The 19,698-nt window shown below is 38.2% G+C and overlaps 1 protein-coding gene and 1 long non-coding RNA gene across 2 annotated transcripts; one reads left to right on the top strand and one right to left on the bottom strand.

The window, feature by feature from the left end:
* Positions 1-1,327: 1,327 nt before the first annotated feature.
* LOC116320073 (integrin alpha-M-like) lies at positions 1,328-17,445 on the bottom strand. The gene is made up of 30 exons (XM_031739584.2): positions 17,409-17,445; positions 16,429-16,531; positions 16,176-16,279; positions 15,769-15,839; positions 15,194-15,308; positions 13,472-13,599; positions 13,214-13,359; positions 12,679-12,829; positions 12,027-12,177; positions 10,623-10,696; positions 10,371-10,491; positions 10,120-10,259; positions 9,828-9,974; positions 9,523-9,735; positions 9,308-9,441; positions 6,412-6,554; positions 6,162-6,316; positions 5,928-6,053; positions 5,644-5,717; positions 4,324-4,465; positions 4,136-4,234; positions 3,949-4,028; positions 3,778-3,864; positions 3,625-3,694; positions 3,433-3,531; positions 3,252-3,332; positions 3,021-3,131; positions 2,760-2,873; positions 2,571-2,681; positions 1,328-2,399 (listed from the first exon to the last, which is right to left on the bottom strand). The coding sequence occupies exons 1-30, from the start codon at positions 17,443-17,445 to the stop codon at positions 2,307-2,309; spliced, it is 3,420 nt and encodes a 1,139-aa protein (XP_031595444.2). The 3' UTR covers positions 1,328-2,306.
* On the top strand, positions 4,668-5,969 carry LOC120441456. Its single transcript, XR_005614111.1, has 3 exons — positions 4,668-4,876; positions 5,653-5,736; positions 5,829-5,969. It is a non-coding gene; the product is annotated as an uncharacterized LOC120441456 (long non-coding RNA).
* Positions 17,446-19,698: the final 2,253 nt, after the last annotated feature.

Raw genomic sequence — 19,698 nt, 5'->3', positions numbered from 1 at the left:
GCATACTTATGAGGGGCTATGCCTGCCTTCTTCATGGCCTTGGAGCTAGAAACAGCATATATTTAAAGAAAGTACTAAAGACTGAGAGGGATAAGTTTACTACTTCTCTACTATACACAACATTTTACAAAAAAAATTTTTAGCTGATTTTTTTGTTTTAATATATAAAGATGCTTTTAAAATAGATGCTTTTAGATGTTATTAGTATTCCAGTTCACCGAATTCCAATTTTGTGGGACCGATGTACACAATATACAATACTGTCACGGGGTGCCGAGGCAGGCCATGTGTGGATTAGTAACGGACCCAAGATGCAGACTGCTTAAGTGGAGGGGTGAGCTTTATTAACCACAGGTGAAGTACAACAAAAAGGGTGGCGAGAAACAGAACTGTACAAACTCTAAACTGGGAAAACTAAAACTAAACACAAAGCCAGAACATTGGCGAAGGTACCTTGCAGGAGAGTAATGCGGCCAGAATACAACCTGCTTTTTGGAAAATGGAGGGAAATAACACAGAGCGAACCAGTCATGGACGAGGACTGGGAGGTGGCACACACTATAAATACACACGCCAGGAATCAGGGAAGGGAAACAGGAGGGGAACACACCTGGAAGACATCACAGCTGACGAGGTGGGGAACGTCAGAAACAGGACACACTGACATAAGACACATAAATGTCACAATAAAACAGGAACTACACATACAAGGACACACACGGGCCGAACAGAGTAAACACTAACAGAAGAAGAACAGAACTAAAATCACACTAAATAGAAAAACACAAAACGCTGGGTCACACGGACCTAGGATCATGACAAATACAATACAGTCAAAGGACAAAAATCATATTTAATCAACATCAGAGGGAAAATGAAAGGCATGCAATGTGCAGTTTGACTTTTCATTTATTAGGTTGACTCACTCTTACTCGGGAGAGGTTATGCTCTGTTTCAATAGAACCAAGCTAATTTACCTACTTGTTATACACGTTGCTAACAAATTCCAGGTATTGCAATATTCCACACACAGAGCTGAATTCTTTATTTTTAAAAAAGAGCATTTCTGTGAAAAATACAGCTCAATGACTTTTGGGTAATAACATATTCTTCTTGGTTATTGTTTGTGATTTGTTTGATGTAGTTATTGGACTGAAATGTACAACTGACAGCTGTCAACACTCTTCATAAGCCTCCATTCATATGTATTAAAAGAATTGTTAATACTAAAGTCAAACTGAAGGAAAACTTAATATCAGCACTTGCAAGGGACTGTATGCTTATGCTTATGAATATTCTATTCACATATTGCAAATAATAAACGAAATGATTTTTAAAATGCAAATTAAAAGCAGAAAGCTTAAAAATTCTACATGTTGTGATTTATTCTTAAATTTACCAAGTCACATTAAACAGGTTTAGTTTTTTAAGCAAGTTAAGTGCTTTTAAACATATCTATTGAGTTAAGGTACATGAAAGTTATTTTACAATGTTTGCTGGAATTGAAACAAAGTTTCATTGCAGAGGAAGTTTAAGACAACTAATGAAATATAATATAACTTTGCAAAGACAAAGTCACCAATATTTTTGGAAGGTACAATGTGAAATTTACCTTGATTGTAAGGGAGAGAGTGATTTCAGATACAATTTGTTTAACCCTCTAAAGCCTAACCTGTCACTGGCGTCGGGCAGGTGTTTTGCAATGTTTTTTTTTAACATCTGTAACTCCCGTAACTCTTGAATCATTTGCTCAATAGAAAGAATTCTAACTCTTCCTGAAAGCAGTGTTTTTCTGTGAGTTAGGGTCGTTACAGTATTCCAGGGGTGGGCAACTCCAGGCCTCGAGGGTTGGTGTCCTGCTGGTTTTAGATATCACCCTGGGTCAACACACCTGAATCACATGATTAGTTCATTACCAGGCCTGTGGAGAACTTCAGGACATGTTGAGGAGGTCATTCAGCCATTTGAATCAGCTGTGTTGGATCAAGGACACATCTAAAACCTGCAGGACACCGGCCCTCGAGGTCTGGAGTTGGATACCCCAGCAGTATTCGGTAAGTAAAGACAAAGGAATGGTTGAGAGCAGAGAAAATGAGTGAGTGTGATGGAGCTCTAGAGACATATAGACATACAGAAAACAAACATTTTATCGTGTATTTGGGTTCTTGTCACTGTTTTGCTTTTTTTTTTTTGCATGTGGCATCTTGTCTGGGTTTACCGTAGTGACGCTAATATCCCTGAAAAGCACCGAGTTGCTGCTTTCACAAACGGTTCCCACAAACACGCAACTACAAATATGATCTTTATTATTCTGCTAGGGGTGCACTGGCATCAGTCCCTGGACCATCTTCTGGATTTTCATTTATCATCTGTTTGTATTTACTCTTGAAAAACCCAGCCTAGGAGTGCAAAAAAAAAAAAAAAAAACATACAAAAATGTAACAATTGTTGTAACAAACATGACTGAAAATAAGTGACATGAGTGAATATAATGACTTTTAAACTATTTCTTCACTGGACATGTTCTATAAAAAAAGTTTTAAAACTGTGGAATTAATTAAAAAGTTTACCTTATACAGGCCAGCAGTGAGTAAAGCGAGAAAAGCCAACCCTCCCAGGGATCCTCCAACGATCGCCTTTGTAGAATCTGGCTCAGGATACACTTCTACCTCTGCCTCAATCTGAAAGATGAGGTAGCAGAATGTGAATGACATTCAAGCTCTTTATGACTCAAACAAGAGAAAGTAATGTGTACTCACCCTGCGAATAGGAGGATTGTCTTTAGACTCTGTTGAAAGGTAGATGTACTGGTTTTTGTCATACTCCAGACTGACTGTACTGGTCAAGAGGAATTTGGCAGATTGAAGTCCAATCTAAGAAAAATGGGATGAGCTGAGCCTGAATCAGGTGTTGTTTGATTTAACAGGGAAATAATTTTATCTAAAGATTTATAACATTTCCTCAGGAACAGCTGGGAAAACTATTAATGAAACATTTAACATGGACTTCCCATCAATTACCTGCTCTATCCATCCTGAACTGAGGTTGGCAGAGATTTCGTATGTCCTACTCTGCAGTCTTCCCATAAATGTGCTGCACTTGAACACTCTGCACATGGCTACAGAGCAGTCCTGCGGGTAAATTAAAAATTGAATAAAACAAGTCTCTCATCCACTTAAATGTTACTTTAAGAATCTATAACATGGTTCAGTTTAAACAGGTAAGTAGCTAAAGTGCAGAAACATACTTACCACCACTTTATCCTTTTGTATCTTTGGAACAAAATCTTTGACACTTGGTGCTTCATCATTTCCACTTTGACAGTCTGAAATCTGAAATACATTTGATATACTGAAGTTTCATTGCTCCTAATTTAACACATGCATCCTTCCTTAGCCATTTTTGGAGTAAATCTTCAGAAATATATATTACCTGTAGGCTGCTCAAATCCACCCAAATGTCTTTTTCACCAAGCTTCACTGGAACCCTGATGACTACAGTAAAATGAAGTGCTCTGATGTCATTTGTAACCTAAACGGATAAAGAAAAGGGCAACCAAGCATTATAGTTACGTCTAAATCACACAGTGAACTTTTAAAGAAACAGATGGAAGTTATATTTTACCTTGATTGATTGTTGGAGTGGTTTCTGCAAATTCTTTGTGCCAAATGTGAAATTGTTGTAGCTGAGGGAGCTAAACAGACATATTTAAAACATTATATAAATATTATGATTTATATAGTGATTTCTTTTATGTCAAATAAAAAAAACATGTACCTTTCAAATGTCATAAAAATGCTGTATTTCACATCAATCCATTTCTTTATGTAGAGTTCACTTGTAGGCGCATGCTCCTGATTTCCACTGAAAAGGAGAGTTGAAATTAGTTTTATTGTTTATGTAGGGCTATGGCATAAACAAGCAATACCTGGACTAAAGGAGGAGTACCTGGTGGCATTTGCAGTGACAAAGATCTTCCTCTCAAGTTGATTGGTGGTGTCGATCCCATAGGAGACAATGAAGGACGCCTTAATTGAGAGATATGAGAATTAGTCCCTTTGTCTTTAAACTATAAAAAAATTACAGACAAAAAATGAGAAAAGATTTTCTGTACCAATGAAATAAAGAAACAAACCTTTGTTTTGCTCTTGAAAATTGGCTTGTCGATAGTACAGTCTGTCCTTCCTCGTGATAAACCATCTTCACTGTCCAAAGAGTTGCACTCAATTCTTCCCTTTATTATAAAATAAAATGACTGCTGGATGCACTGGGAGAGCGGCAGATCAATGATGAACTGATACAGACTTGATCCTGATGCCTTACCTGCTGAATGGTAAACTTTCTGTAGGAGAGTCCAGCTGGGTACGTGAGAATAACACGGCTGTTGTAGGAGTTTTCACCTCTGTTCTCCACTGTGACTGTGACATCCAAAAGCTCATCAATGCCGACTTTAACCTCTGAGGATCTGTCAGCATATGAAGAGGGGCGAGAATAAAGTGCGTAACAAGGCAAGACTACTACCATTTAACTTACTACTAAGTAATCTCACAGTAATATAGTGTAGTATAGCTTTGAGCTCAATGCTAGAATAGTAATGTAGCCAGGTGGAAGGTCAATACTATGGGACATGCCACTGGAGGGCGCTGTTTCTTTTGGGGTACCTCTCGGAGCGCAAGGGATGATGGGGATCTACGGAGGCATTCACAGAAGTGCTAGCTTGCATTGGTGTTATGTCGGTGTGCAATGCCGTTTTTCACTGCGTGATCTGTTTTAAATGCAAAGTGTGGAACAGTTAAGGCACCAGGAGTTGCTGCAACCAACTTCACCGTTCATCTCAGAGGGATCTGTATTCCGTTTCCTGCTGGATTAATGCACTGTATGTATTTGAGTTCACACTTGTATTGGAATATTTCTGTGGGTAACAGGGAAAATGTACCTTGTTAACTATTTAATCTTGGCTCTGTATCGTAGCAGGAGAAGCCACTACAGTTATTTTTGCACTGCTAAGTTTGTTGTATTTCGGTATGGTTTTATATCGTCACAAATTGACGCTAGACATCCTTGAGTTCCAGACGCTGATAAAGTTGGGGAAATAACCTGCAGTAGCAGTAGGTTACCAGTGCACAAAGCTGTTACTGGATAGGAACTGTCTGTAACAATTTTATTTCTTTATTTTTACAACCTTTTTTATTTTCTTCTGAGCGCTTACTTTATCATTCAGATTAAAAGAACCCCAAAGATAATCTGTGTTCTGGGCTGGTTAATTTAGCCAGGCTACAGTAACAATGGTTATGTTATGTGGGGTGGCATTTTTATTATAGGAATTTACTAAGTTAATGTGCCAATTTGCTTATTAGCACAAAATCCAAAGAACAACTGAATGTTTCATCAGTTTTACTAATATTAGTGATGGTGTATTATTTAAATTTAAGTGAGAAGTAAATAAAACATGCCACTAACAACATGTTCTAAGAAAAGCTAGTTTTTCTTTTTCTGTTCACGTCAAGGTTTATTTATCTTCAGGAACTGAAATTTGAAAGACAAGATAATATAGACTAATAAACTGTGCACGCTGTAGTACTCTGTAATCAATTTTATTGTACTCTTTGACATAACAGCTCTAATTTTGTAACTGTGCCTCACCTGGTGAAGCCAAAATCTACTTTCAGCTTGTCAACACATTTGTTGTCAGTGCCACAGTTGATCTCAAACTCCAACTGTGAAAGAAAGCATGATGTAAGAAGTTTTTATATTATTTTCAGACTAAATAGCACAATATAGGTGAAGCCACTGTCACTTTTTCTAACTATATTTTTTCTCTCCAAAAGGTATTGGTCAATTGCACGGTAAGAATATTAAAGTAAGTAAGATCAAACTAAAGCCATCTCTTCACTTCAGTTAATAAGGTGTCTATAAAGGTCACTTACAGGATAAATGGTTGCTGTGTGAGCCTGCGGCGCAAGACTTGGCCTAAGATTTGTGTTTGAGGGCAAACCATCAAGCATGAATTTAAGCTCATTGGACAGTGCATTGAGAGCATCTTCTGGACAGGCCTGCAAGAAGAAAGCAATGTTAGGTTTGTAGTAGGACTCTTAAAAACTAAATGGAAATTGAACTTTACTGGTTGTATTATTTTTTCTGTTGCTGTTATTGGGTTTTACCTCAATAAGGAATTTTACAGTTGAACACTTTTTCTTTCTTAAGTCAACAATGACTGATCCAGACTGTTCTTGTTGTTTCCTGCTGACATAAGCTCGGTTGTTTGGAGGCTTGCGAATGGCATCCAGTGTTAAAGTATAATTAATCCTCGCTTCAGCTGGAATAGATCAGAGTTTGGTTTAAACTCTACAAATGTGCAAACACTAAAAATAAACGGGCAGTGACTTTGTGTTACAGAAAAAGCTGATGAACCTGTGTTGACTGTAGACAGTCTGCTCATGGTAAAGCAGACTGTAGCTGTGTTCTCCAGTGGTTTTGAGCAGTCTACATTCTGAGTAGGGATTTGGTTTGGGCTGAATGACACTTCCGGTTCAACCATCACTATGGGTCTTGATCTGGAAAGTAGGAAAACACGAGTAAACAAGATTTGGCTCTTTAAATAGTACCAAACTAAAAGCTGCCCTTAAATTGTATGTGCTGACCTGAGTTAAAAACAAGACTTTCCTTTGTTCTACAAACATGTCACAGTTTACAAACCTCAAAAGCTTTGAGTTATATATGAATATGCTTTTTAACTTGATCAGAAATGCTTTATGGAATCATTCCTCATAAATCACTTAATGAAATGTCTAGGTGTAGGTGTACAGATTTTCTTGCCCCATCAGTGTGCCAAAGGTGCAACTTCAGAGTATACATGAGTTGACTAAATCAGCAGTCCCCAACCTTTTTTGCACCACGGACCGTTTTACTGTCAGACAATATATTCATGAACTGGCTTTTAAGGTGTTGTGGATAAATACAACAAAATAAAATGAAATGACCAAGAAAAAAACTGTGGTATTTTGTAAATATAATAATAAACGCAAATTCACTGTGTAACCTTATTAGCAGCATCCTCCTGAAATGCGCCAACAACATTGAGAGTAACATCCTCTTCTTTCTGCCCCTTAATCCTCCTTAGTCGCTATTGTAACGCGTAAACATTTCTTTCAAAATAAGACACACAACTACAACATAGGAAAAGACCCAGAGAAACCGAGTTAATGATAAAAACCTTGAAAACCATAAATTTCACACCTGAGCCTCAACTCTCGGGGCCCGGTACCCAATGACTCACAGACCGGCTTGCAGGTTGGACTAAATGATAACTATTTCATCATGTTAGCAGTGTTGAATTACATAATGTTTTATGAAATCTTCAGCATTTTGGGTATTGCATGCATTTCACATTTCATTTTGAGATTTGAATCAAACTCACACAGGCTGTTATCCGAGGTGTTTAACCAACCACATTTATTGCTTCTCTAATCAGCAGGCAGGGCTCTAGAGTGCAACCAAATTTTCCAATGGTGCGACAAACAAAAATCTTAGGTCGCACCGGTGTGACCAACTGTTCGAGTAACAAAAAAAAAAAGTCTCTGCAACTCTGAAAGTCTCTGTGTGGTCAACAACAGACAAACATTATGCCCCTGTCGTGGTCTAAACCAATCAGAGATAGTCAGGGGCAGGGCCTCTGATTGGGCGTGGTCCAGATATTCATGTAGTGCGTGGGTACGTTTGAAAGTGCAGGCAGATAGAGGTGAGTAGCTTGAATAAAGCATTTTCGATTCATTAAATCCTGAATCAACTTTTAAATATAAACGTATTTTGTCAGAAATGCCAGAATCTCAGGTTAAAGCTCACAAAACTATTTCAACAACCACCAAAACAGTAAACGGGAGCAGGTGAACAGATTCCACACAAAGACGTAAACACAGAGCGCGGACCCGACGCATCAGAATCAACTTTCTCTTTCTCGGCTTTCTCACCCGACGGCACGTAGACGGACACACCATCGGGGCTGAAAGCCGACAGCTCACTGATTCTGATGCGTACCCGACGCATCAGAACGTTTACGGACGCTGCATTTACGTCTTTTTTTGTGCTAGATTCTGAGCTGCAGGTTTTGTCTCTCTCCAACCAAAATTCACTGAACCAGCAGCAAAAGAAGCAGCAAACTACGCTTCACATTTGATAAACATCGTCATGAATTCACTCTTACTTTTGCTGTTTTGCTTCCACCACAATAAAAATCACACTTCATGCACAGCTCTCTCTCTCTCTCTCTGTGTACTTCAAGAACAGTTTTCCATCTCAAATCTCTGTTTTCTGCATTATTCATCCGCTTATTACCCACCAGTCTACTGTTGTTTACAGCGCTAATATTTCTGACTGTCTGAGGCAAAATTGAATTGAATCGAATCGGGACCTTGTGAATCGGAATCGAATGGGTTATAGAAATCAGTGATGATACCCAGCCCTAGTGAGTAGCCTAGGCCCAACAGAAGTGGATGTAGCTGTGGGTAATAAGAAAAGATGAAATGAACGATTGATAACTTTTTTGTTAAGTTAAGGCCTGATCCGTCTGAAATTCATAGCCAGTGCTCTGACACGGAGCCATCAATCTTTGAATGCTGAAAAAGCACAGTGTATCCAGAAAACATATTATATGTCGTGATAAATGCACTGCCCAAGTGTCCCCTCTCCCCACTGCCTTTCAGCGGCAGGCAGCAGCAAACAGGTCGTCAGAGGAGGCCGAGATGATGATTAAGTTTAACATTGTCTACAATATTGCCAAAAGAGTGCCAAAGCACGAGATTGTTAGTTAATCATTTAAAAATCAATATTGTCTGTATGGACAGCAATTTTCCCCCCAAAAAACTGCACATGTAAAACTGAGGTGTTAAGTAATGCGGTTGGAAAATTTGGGTGCTCCTAACTTTTGTGCTGGTGCGCCTAAGAAACAAATTTAGGCGCACTAGTGCAACCGTGGCAAAAAGTTAGTCTAGAGCCCTGCCAGGGCATTTTAAATCAAGTCATAAGTAAACTGAAAAAAATATTCTTCTAATGATCAGCGAGGTTTTAACATAATTTCAAAAAATAATTTGATAAATACCTGTTTTACTCTGCATATGTCATTAAAAAATCTTAAATCTCTTATCATGAATTATGACTCATTTATAATCAACTTGATGTTATAATACATAAAAATATGTGTGCTGTTCTTATAATGATGACCAAAGCTTTCATTAAAGCTACACATTAACAAAAATGGTAGAATTGCCATAGACAGTAATAACAACACATTACTAGACAACCTTTGACTTACCTCAGTAAGACAACTGTGCCCTTTGAACCCACCACTAAGTCAGGCAGTTCATCACCACTCTGGTCAAAAGATGCCTCACTGATTGATAAACCAAAGAACTTCAGTCCTGATTGGACCTCAGAGCCAGTTATTCTCTGTACATATGGAAATGTTTCAATTAATCAAGCTGCAGATTGTATAGTTACATGATAGATGAGTTTAGACATGTTGTGTACCTGTGAGTAAGTAGGACTGATTCTTCCTCCTCCTTCACTGTGGAATATGTAGATGCTGCCTTCACCATCATTCTCCAAAGGTGCTCCAACTGCCAAATCCCTGAATCCATCTGAGTTTAGATCAGGCAGTACAGCAAGAGAAGAGCCGAACCTTCCTTTGACACCTGCATGTCCTCTTAGTACTAATGGATCATCAAAATTACACTCCACAAACTGAAAGGAGGAAACAGAGTGTTTTTTATGGGCATTAAAAAGTCGACAAATAAACTGATTAATTCCGTGGCAGTACTTAAAATGCAATTTACCAAACCAGTTAATCTGCAAACATAAACTCTTCCCTCTCTATCAGGCTCCATGTACATTGGGGCTGATATGAAGATTAGATCAGTGATGTCATCATTATTTATGTCCATGGCACACACCTCTGCCCCGAAATATTCACCAGTCTGATACTGTGTAAGGAACACATTATTGATGAAAATAATCACAAAAAAGAATATAATAATAAAAAAAATTAGATCAATTTTAAATAAATTATGAATAAATAGTTTACAATGTTCAGAGAATATTCTGATCTGCCTTGTTCTAAATACATACCTGTGATGAAAAGGGCTCAATCCTTTGGTTTTTAAAGTTTTGTCTGTTAACAGCGACCACAGCTCCTCTGTGTTTATATCTTGGAGCACCAACAATTGTCAGTGAACCACTTTGGGCTTTTGCAACTGCCATGGAGTAACCTAGAATTTAGGTATTCAGAAGAGGAATATAAATCAAGACTCCTTATTCCTGCTTTTAAATGTTGTTCATTTTGCCAAAATAAACAAAATTTAAAACTGTAATATTCTTACCAAGATAACTGTCAGGCTCCAAAGACACATCCTCATATGTTTTCAGCTTTTCCCCTCCTGTTGTGTATTGCACGTAGCCTCCCTTCCACTGGTTTGCACCAACAATAGACATCTGAATTCCCTACAGTGCAGACAGAAAATCCATTTTATACACAATTTAGTCATAAGGCCTTAAGACCTGCCACACAGGGACATGTGAATCTTTCTTTCTATAACTAGACTGTCTGTTGAATTTCAGGTAGTTTTAATTACCTCAGGCACATAAACTGCACTGAATCCCTCTTGAGACATTTCCATTTTCAATGTGGCCCCACTGGTTTGAGATCCTGTAACATAAAAATAAATAAGAGTGTAAAAGACAGACAAAATACAACAAATTCCACTTTGAAATTTCATCCTTTCATTATGTTTTAAGTAATTATTTTAAAAGATTTTTCGCCATTTATAATGAAAGTACCTCTCAATTTATTCTTCATTTTACTAATGTATAGTAAAGTAATGTTTAGCGTGAAGGAAAATGCAATAAGCAAGCATGACAAACAAAAAATGATACGCATATTAAATTAAATTAAAACAATAGAATCCGCACATTAGAATAAATGAAAGGAGTAATATCACCGTCAAACTGTGTCAAAAGCCAAGGAATAAAAATGGGTTTTAAGACAGTTTTAAAAATGGAAAAAGGATTATTCCATTTCTGTTTATTCCAGAGATTACAAGAAGCAATAGAGAAGGCCCTGTCCCCTCTGAGCTTCCTCTCGGTCCTGGGTGCCTCCAGGAGCAGCTTGTCAGCTGACCTGAGAAACCTGGGGGTTGAGTAAGGATGAAGAAGCTCAGAGATGTAAAGTGGGGCAATTTAAGCGTTTAAAGACAAATATTAGAATTTTAAAATGAACTCTACGATATACAGGCAGCCAATGGAGTGAAGCCGGGATGGGAGTTATGTGCTGTTGTGAGTTCTGGTTAAAAGTCATGCAGCGGCATTTTGAACCAGTTGCAGATGAGAGAGAAGACACTAACTCCAAAATACAGCGCATTACAGTAATCCAAACAAGATTAAATGAAAGCATGGACTACTGTTTCAGCCTGGATAAAATAGGTCTTACCTTTGCCAAGCACCTTAAATGACATGTTGAATGTGCCTTGAATGTCCAATTTAAAATCACTGTCCATCTTAAAACCAAAGTTAGTAATCACAAGTTTAAAATACTCTGCCAATGTTCCCAAATCAATAGAGGAAGAATCACAAGGTCCACTAACACCAAACACAATCACCTCAGTTTGCCTTGCATTACATTTTAAAAAGTTTAAGGCCATCCAAGTTTCTATATCTTCTTGACATGCCAGAAGCAGTTCAATAGAGAAAGCATCTTTCTGCTTCAGAGGCAGATAAATCTGGCAGTTGTTAATACAGTCTCATAGTTTCAGTGTCTCCATAGTGTATTGTTTTGCAAAGTTGCCTAACAAGATCATGACCTCAGTTATAGATGAAGAGAGACAACAATCTTTTCTTTTTTTTGTTGTTGCATGGGAAATGGTGTCTGGTGTATAATAATCTTGTGAATAAGTGAGAAAGTAGTATTTAATACAATTTTTAATTCTTGAAAGATTTACAGGAATTTTAACAAAGTTGTAACAATAAATTTGTGTTTGTACCTTCAATGGAGAAAATTTTTTCCTGTAAAGTCTGTCTTATTATTTCAAGTGCGTTGAAATTCTCCACTTGAAACACGTGTTTGGATGAGGGAGATGATGCAATGGTGTGCAGTTCTTTTTTTGCTTCAGGTTTAGTAAATGCATTCCCCACCTACAATTGTTTAAAAAAATTTATGTTTCAGTTTTCATAGTGCAAAATTTGGTGACTTTATTAAAATACAGTCAATAAACTTTTTAAATCCCCATTTATACTAACATTCACAGATGGTTATTTTACATTCTAACATTAATTATAACACAAATCCATGATAATGTGGGCATGACACGGTAATCGAATACAACTGTTGCAAGTCAGTTTAAAATAAAATTTCATTCCTGGTGAATATTACATGATTAACTAAATTATTCCAAAAAGGAGCATTTAGGATGCTCACAAACTGAGCCCTGATGTGGGAGACCACAGAAAGTTACAGAGTAGGGTCACTGAGTGCTGAGCTGGTATGAGTTCATGGCATGGGTTTCCATGGATAAGCATCTTCTGGATTACTTGTCTCGATATATTGTAGCATCATGTAACTGTAATATGGCAACTGATCAAAGCACACTATCAGTGTAAAATTCAACATTCTGCAAGTATGTTGGAGGTACTTACCCCAATAACAAATCGAACAATGTTTTTATTCTCTGCTAGCTGTGCTGCATTTCCCAGATCATGCCGGTCATTAGATTCTCCATCAGTAATTACTATCAAGACCTTCTTTACATTTTGTCTCGACCGTCTTTGTGGTGTGAAAACAATGTTTCTGTCAACAACCAAATAAGAAATGAAAAAATCTAATTTTAACAAACCATCGTTCAACCATCAACCATTAGTGCATCTTGTGGTAATAGTTGCATGTTTCATTAGTATTTAAGCATTCATATTTTGATTTATCTTTCAGCATTACAGAGATTTTTATACTTTATTTTGAATTTTATACTTAAATTCAGCTAATGTCAGTATGAATTTAGCCTTCAAAACACAAGTTTGTAGATTTCTCCTTTGAAATCCTCACACATTCTCACTATTGGTCAAAGTCTACGCAGCATTTAGTGTGACCCATTGCAGATAAAGAATTCATCATAACAGGTCAAGTCTTTCCAATGAAATAACCCTATTTTTTCAGTAATATCGTCACATTTCTTACACAACATGTCTGATGGCCTTAGCCGTGTAAGTAGAACCTCCCAGCTGTCTGATTCCATCAATGTCAACCTTCACTGATCCGGATGAGGAAAATTCCTTAAAATAAAAATGAACCTGGGGTGATGTAGAGAACTGGGAAACAGAAAACTGCAAAAGAGAGAAAAATATTTAAAACACTGGCTTCATTAAGCTAAATTGAATTAAGAATAATTTATGTTTGTGTTCTGATTTAACTGACAGAGGTAGTAGAGTGTCTCACCTGTGCTTCAACTGTAAAAAATGACTGGATTAGATTTTTCACAAACTTCTTCATTGTTTGAAAATCAAAAGTAGATACGCTGCCTGAACCATCCAACAGAAAGGCAATGTCTACTTGTGACGGACACTCTAGAAAGAGATTAATTTCAGACTGAAATTAATTTTAAAGGGTTAATTTTAACATTTTTCCTTGCACTCATTTGAGCTTTGGTAAATGGACTTTAAATACCTCATGTTTAGACCAACTTCACTTTTATGTCCTCTTGAAAGATTTCCAAGTGCATTTCATTAGTGAGTACTAAATGTAATCATAACTGAAGTTAAATATAAAAAGTCTTTTTTACTTCATCTTTTTTGCTTATATCTGCGCACTTGTGCCCCAGTCACTCAGTGAATTCAAACCCAGGATCTATTTGCTGTGAGGCAACAGTGCTAACACACTGAACTGAATTGAATTAAATTTAATTACATCAAAACTCTATTATGTGGAAGTTATTTAAATGCAATGTCCAGACTTGATGTAAGCAATCTGGTTATTTAAGGGTATGGCAGTTACTGTCATCAATTCATCCAAGTCATACATGTAGCCTGTTGTCAGACTGCGCTTCCTCATTTTTATTTACTCCATTTCTGTTTTTGACTAACCCCTACAGTTCTTCTCAATTGCTTTGGGTTAATTCTCACAGCAGAAAAGTCTTTCTCACTACTCCTAATGCAATTTTTAAATCAGTTTTTCAATCTTCTGTTGTCTAATTTTGTTGAGCCCATGAAAAATGTAGCCTCGGTTTCCTGTTCTTAGCTGACAGGTGTGGGTCCCAGTATGGCTTCAAGTTGAGATATTTTGTTTTCAGAGATGGTCTTCTGCGTTGTTAGTTTGTAATTACATCAAGTTTGTAATAACAGGCTATTTGAGTTAATGTTACCTTCCTATCAGCTGGAAGTAGTCTGGCCATTCTTCTCTGACATCAACATGGTAGTTTCACCAAGAAAAGTGCTTCTCACTAGATAGCAGGCTGACTAACATGCCAAAATGCTTTGAGTTGCTGCTGAAATTCAGTTTCTGATGGCACAAAGTTCTGCCCATAGAAAGGCTGGTTAGATAACTGGACTACTATAATGAGCAGTGGAACAAGTGTACCAAAGAAACTAGTTGCTGAGTATGTGTAGCATGACTTTGTTCTTTGTCTTTTCTTCGTTTCATTAGTTGTAAAGTTTAAAAAATCCTGTATATTTATTTTATTCTTTCTGAAAATTCTTTACATAAGGCTTACATTGTTGCAGAACTCTTTCCAAAGTCAGGTTTTGAAAAAAAAAAACTCAGTATTTTGACAACCCAGTCTTTAAAGGGTGGTAAAAGGTTTTTATCCTTTCATTGTAGAGTTGAAGGGATTGACTGACTATTCATGTTCTGAAAAATGTAAGAATAAGGTCTTGATTGTTTGAGGTGAGTCTGTTTTATGAAAAATGCCCTAACTGTTTTGATAACTGCATGAAGAGTGGCGAGAAATACTTTTCTTCTGTGAGAATTGTGCCATTTCGATTGAGAAAAAACTGTAAATTGTGCTGAAAATGTACCATTTCATTTTGTGTGTGTGTGTGTGTGTGTGTGTGTGTGTGTGTGTGTGTGTGTGCGTGCATTTGCGTGTGTGTGTGAAAAAGAGTGTGTGATGAATTTATCAAATTTTGCCATTATTTTGGTTTCACAAACTCCATTTACTAATACCTTGAAGAGAAGAAGGTATTGGTGATCCAAATCTATTAGAATGGTCCAACTGAAAGCACACACCATTGTACATGGTGATACTTCTGCAGTCCTTTGGAATGGATGGACCACACACCTGAGGGGGGACAAACTCAAGCTGTCATTCATACATTATAATTATTTCCCTGCACCTTAAATAATGGTTAATTCCATACAAGGTCAAGCAAATCTTGTTTGTTTGTTTGTTTTTTACTTAGTCCATTTAAAGAAGCCATACAGGTTTTAAACAAATTTGTATGAAGAAAGTTGGGATTAGGGGTTTTTCAAAATGTTTATTTTTAATTCTTTTTAAAAACCATTTTTACGTACTAAATTATTTTAATTGAAAAAAAATTAAAACTTAAAACATAAAATTTAAAATTTGCATTACTTTATTAAATATGGTGAAGATATTGTACCTAAACTATCAGCTGATTCTGTAGGGGAAAGGTGGAAGGCACACTAATTTTTCATGGAATGACCTTCATGCACTTCTAACTGTAAGAATATATTTGACACAAAGGGAGGGAGAGACAGCTTTGAGTTTACCAACTCACCACAGTCTTTTGTGCTGTGGGATCACTTTTCATTGTCAAACCAAGAGACATGTTGACTGCAGAGCCTGGCACTGGATTGAAAGCATTCAGCATTTGTTAAACATTTCTGAAAAACACTTTGTGAATGAAAGAAAAAAAGAGTGAAACTCACAACTGCAGAGCAACACATTAAAACAGGCAATTTTAACCTCATTTGTCCTTACTGTTGAACCTGTATGTTACTGGTTCCACAGTAAGGATTATAAAACAGAATTTAATTTCACTCTTACATAATTTAAAATCTTTAAAAAGTTTGGAATATTTGAATAATTACAATGATGATTTTATATAACCATGTCCCTGGTTATTGGACTCTTCCTGAAAAAGTTTTAGGACATTGTGCCATTTTAAAATGGATGGTTTCTTACCTTGAAGTTGGATATTTTGACAGTTTTGAGAAGTGGTAGTGCACCTATAAATTCTTCCTCTTCCATTTTCTGAATACTGTTCAAGTGGTGCACTGACAAGCAAACTAGGAAAATAAATCCAGACAATGATGTAAGTCTAGAGAGCAAATTGTAATGAAACAAAGTCCATATCATTTCTGTTAAGAACTATGGTATACTTGTTAACTTACAGCTGTGGGGCATAACAGAGATAGCAATGCATATTCTGACTTACTCTGATTGTCTTTGAACCACTTGGTAGCCAAAACCAGCAGCAGAGCTCCTCAGGGTCTTCCAAGCCACAGGATCAATATTGAAACAAAGGGCAACATTTAACACTGAGAATTACAGAAGAAAGAAGAACATCACTATTGCCATTTAAATCACATCTAATTATATACATATAGAAAAATGCATAAAGTCTATGAGTTACTTTCCTTCATTTTTTTTACCATTTTACTTTTATTACCACTAGAGAGCGCCAAAATCAGATATTTCAAAGTTCTAAACACTGTGGCTCAGAACAATTTTTCTCTCAAAATTCATAGTTTAGATTTCACTGTGAAAATTTAAATGTTTTCTCATATGAAAATGTCATTAATTAATGATGATGAATTAATGATGATCTGTACAGTGAAAATCTTGTACCATTGCAACCATACATAGCAAAGTCTTTGTTCAATACAAGGCTTTACCTGCTGTCCTATTATGTTTTTATTTTTATTAAACAAAGACTTCTTTTTGGAGGAATACAGTTAATATGATCTCATAGTGTTGAGCTTGTTTATTGTATTTTACTGCAGTTTACAGTGTTCAACAATGTCATCTTAATGATCTAAATTTATTTAGATTTATTTAGTTTTAGACTTGGTTTCTTCACAAATACATTTTTAGCCATTGAAGAAAGAAAGCAAATTTGTCATTACCTACAGCTTTATGTAGACTCTTTTGCTCAGATTTAACTTTAATAATCACTTTGTCCAAAGCATCTACTTGTCTATTTTTTCTATATGATATGGTTTCATTTACTAATCTATAATCCCTGCTGGATATTAATAATACAAAGAAATATTTTTTGATTGAAAAATTTTGCTGTGCTGTGTATATTTACTACAAACACAGCTTGTATTAAAATGCTTGTCATATATCCACTATTTCTACACAATGATAATTCGAGAACAGAAGAAAAAATAAGAAGGACAAACCTTTTCTTACCTGACAAGAATAGTGCAGCACTAATTGTCCAGCCCATTGTACTGCTCCCATAGAAAATAAATGACAGATGAGTGTGAAATTACTTCTGTTAATAGTCAGAGAAGGAATTGAAACCAAAAAAAAAAAAAAAAAAATTATGCAGAAAGTCATGAGGTGATTACTAAGACAGTCATTCAGAGGAACTTGTAGGAGGAGTTATAACACTGGCACAACACTCGGTAGTATTGTTTAAATGTTATCATTTAACCACTTATTTTTTAACTGAACAGTAAAAAGACTGATAAACAGATGATAGTTCATTCTGGGCAACAAGATCAAACCACTGTAATCATAAATAATACTTAAAATAATAAATAGCCAAATAGAAACTTCTAAATTGAGTTTTTGTTTGCAGATGTGAAACTAAATGTCATGAAACGCTGTGTGGCAGGCAGGAGTAGGACCCAAAATGCAGGCGCTCAGACTCAAGGTGTAAACTCAAAGTCAGCTTTATTGGCTGGCAGGGAAAAAGGCATACAAACTAAAACTGGGAAATATAAATTTACACTTGACGGAGAGGCACACGAGGAAACACACAGCTTGAGGGACGACGCGACACTGACTCAGAGAAACACAGAGTTTAAATACACTGGGAAGTAACGAGGGGAATGAGACACAGAAGGAGAGCACAGCTGGGAGAAATCAGGACTGACGAGACAAGGAAGCAAAGCAGGACACATTTACATAAGACACGGACCTTCAAAGTAAAACAGGAAGTATGACACAGAGACACGAACTTGGCACAGTGGAGACAGCAACTAAGAAACAGAGACATAAACCATAAGACAGAGGACTCTAAGAACTGAAAGACACAGAGGGAAACTCAACATGCAGACAGACTACACAGAACAGAGGGGACACAGAGAAACACGAAGGGCAAGGGATCGAAACGATACAACTCACAAGCACAATACTACAAAAATCATAAAGAATTAAATATGCTGGGTCAGGGGACCCAGGACCCTGACAGTACCCCTTAAGGGCTGGCACCAGACAGCCCAAACACAGAAAACAAAACCAAACAGAAAACAACCCAGGGCGGGCGGCGGGGGTCCAGGACGGAGGGCACGGAACAGAAAACAAAAGCAGGGCACAGGAAACACCGGAGCCCAAGCAAGCAGTCCAAACACAGGTCAGTTCAGGAGGCCGGCCGCGTGGAAGACGGCGGCGGCAGCAGAGCGGGTCCGGAGGCCGGCCGCGTGGAAGACGGCGGCTCTCAAGCGTTGGGCGTACTGGTCGAGGCTTGGTGGGCGCAGGACTAGACGAGGCAGGACCAGACGGTGGCGTGGCAGCCACAGGACCAGGCGACGTTGAAGCCGAAGCAGAGGCCGGACCAGGCGTGGGCGGCGAAGCCGAAGCAGAGGCCGGACCAGGCGCGGGCGGCGAAGCCGAAGCAGAGGCCGGAAGACTCGGAGGCTGCTGCAGACGTGGAGGCTGAGGATGGCTGGACGGGCCCCTCGGGCCCTCCAGCGGAGACGGGAGGCTGGACGGGCCCCTCGGGCCCTCCAGCGAAGAAGGCAGGTGGCGGCGTGGGAGCCGCAGAGTGCTGGTGCTCATCCGAGCTTCCAGCGGGAGCTGATGTAGAGCCAGAGGGTATTGGGACCCCTGGCTGAATATTAAGCTGACCAGAAGACTGAGCTGCTACAGGGGACTGAGCTAAAGGTTCAGGTGCGGGCTGGGCTACCAGAGATACGGGAAGCTGAGCTACTAATGGTGGTGAAGAAGATGACTGCATGGGAGACTGAACCGAGGGCGTCTGCACTGGCACAGGGGACTGAACTGATGTCTGTAGTAACGGTGGCGGTGAGAGTGGAGTAGGTGGTGAAGTGGATGACTGTGTTAGGGGAGACTGAACAGGAGACTGCACTGGGGAAGGCCGAGCTGCAGGAGACTGAACAGGGAATAGCAGTGATGGTTGTGGTGAGAGAGGAGTTGGTGGTGGAGTTGATGACTTCACAGGGGAATTAACTAGGGGTGACTGCGCAGGAAACTGAACTCGAGGTAGCAATGACGGTTGGGGAGAAAGTGGAGCTGGTGGTTGAGTAGACGACTGAGCTAGTGGCTGTGCTATAGAGAGCTGTGCTACAGGGAGCTGAGCTGGAGACTGAACTGGCACAGGGGACTGAATTGATGGCTGTAGTGAGGGTGGTGAGGATGGAGTTGGTGGTGGAGTAGATGGCAGCATGGGAAACTGAACTGGAGGTGACTGCACGGGAGATTGAGCTAATGGTTCTGGTACAAACGTAGCTGC

This window comes from Oreochromis aureus, linkage group 8, assembly GCF_013358895.1.
Source record: "Oreochromis aureus strain Israel breed Guangdong linkage group 8, ZZ_aureus, whole genome shotgun sequence".
Classification (NCBI taxonomy): domain Eukaryota; kingdom Metazoa; phylum Chordata; class Actinopteri; order Cichliformes; family Cichlidae; genus Oreochromis; species Oreochromis aureus.
Note: the sequence above shows the minus strand (reverse complement) of the source record. Positions and strands in the feature narration are given on the sequence as shown.

Bases quoted from the DNA above. Each gene is read 5' to 3' on its own strand.
- LOC116320073 (XM_031739584.2), bottom strand. From the start codon at position 17,445: ATGGGCTGGACAATTAGTGCTGCACTATTCTTGTCAG. The intron at 10,697-12,026 runs GTACAAACACAA...TTTATGTTACAG, and splicing joins AAAAATTTTCTCCATTGAAG to GATCTCAAACCAGTGGGGCC. The intron at 3,333-3,432 runs GTAATATATATT...AATGTATTTCAG, and splicing joins TGGATTTGAGCAGCCTACAG to ATTTCAGACTGTCAAAGTGG.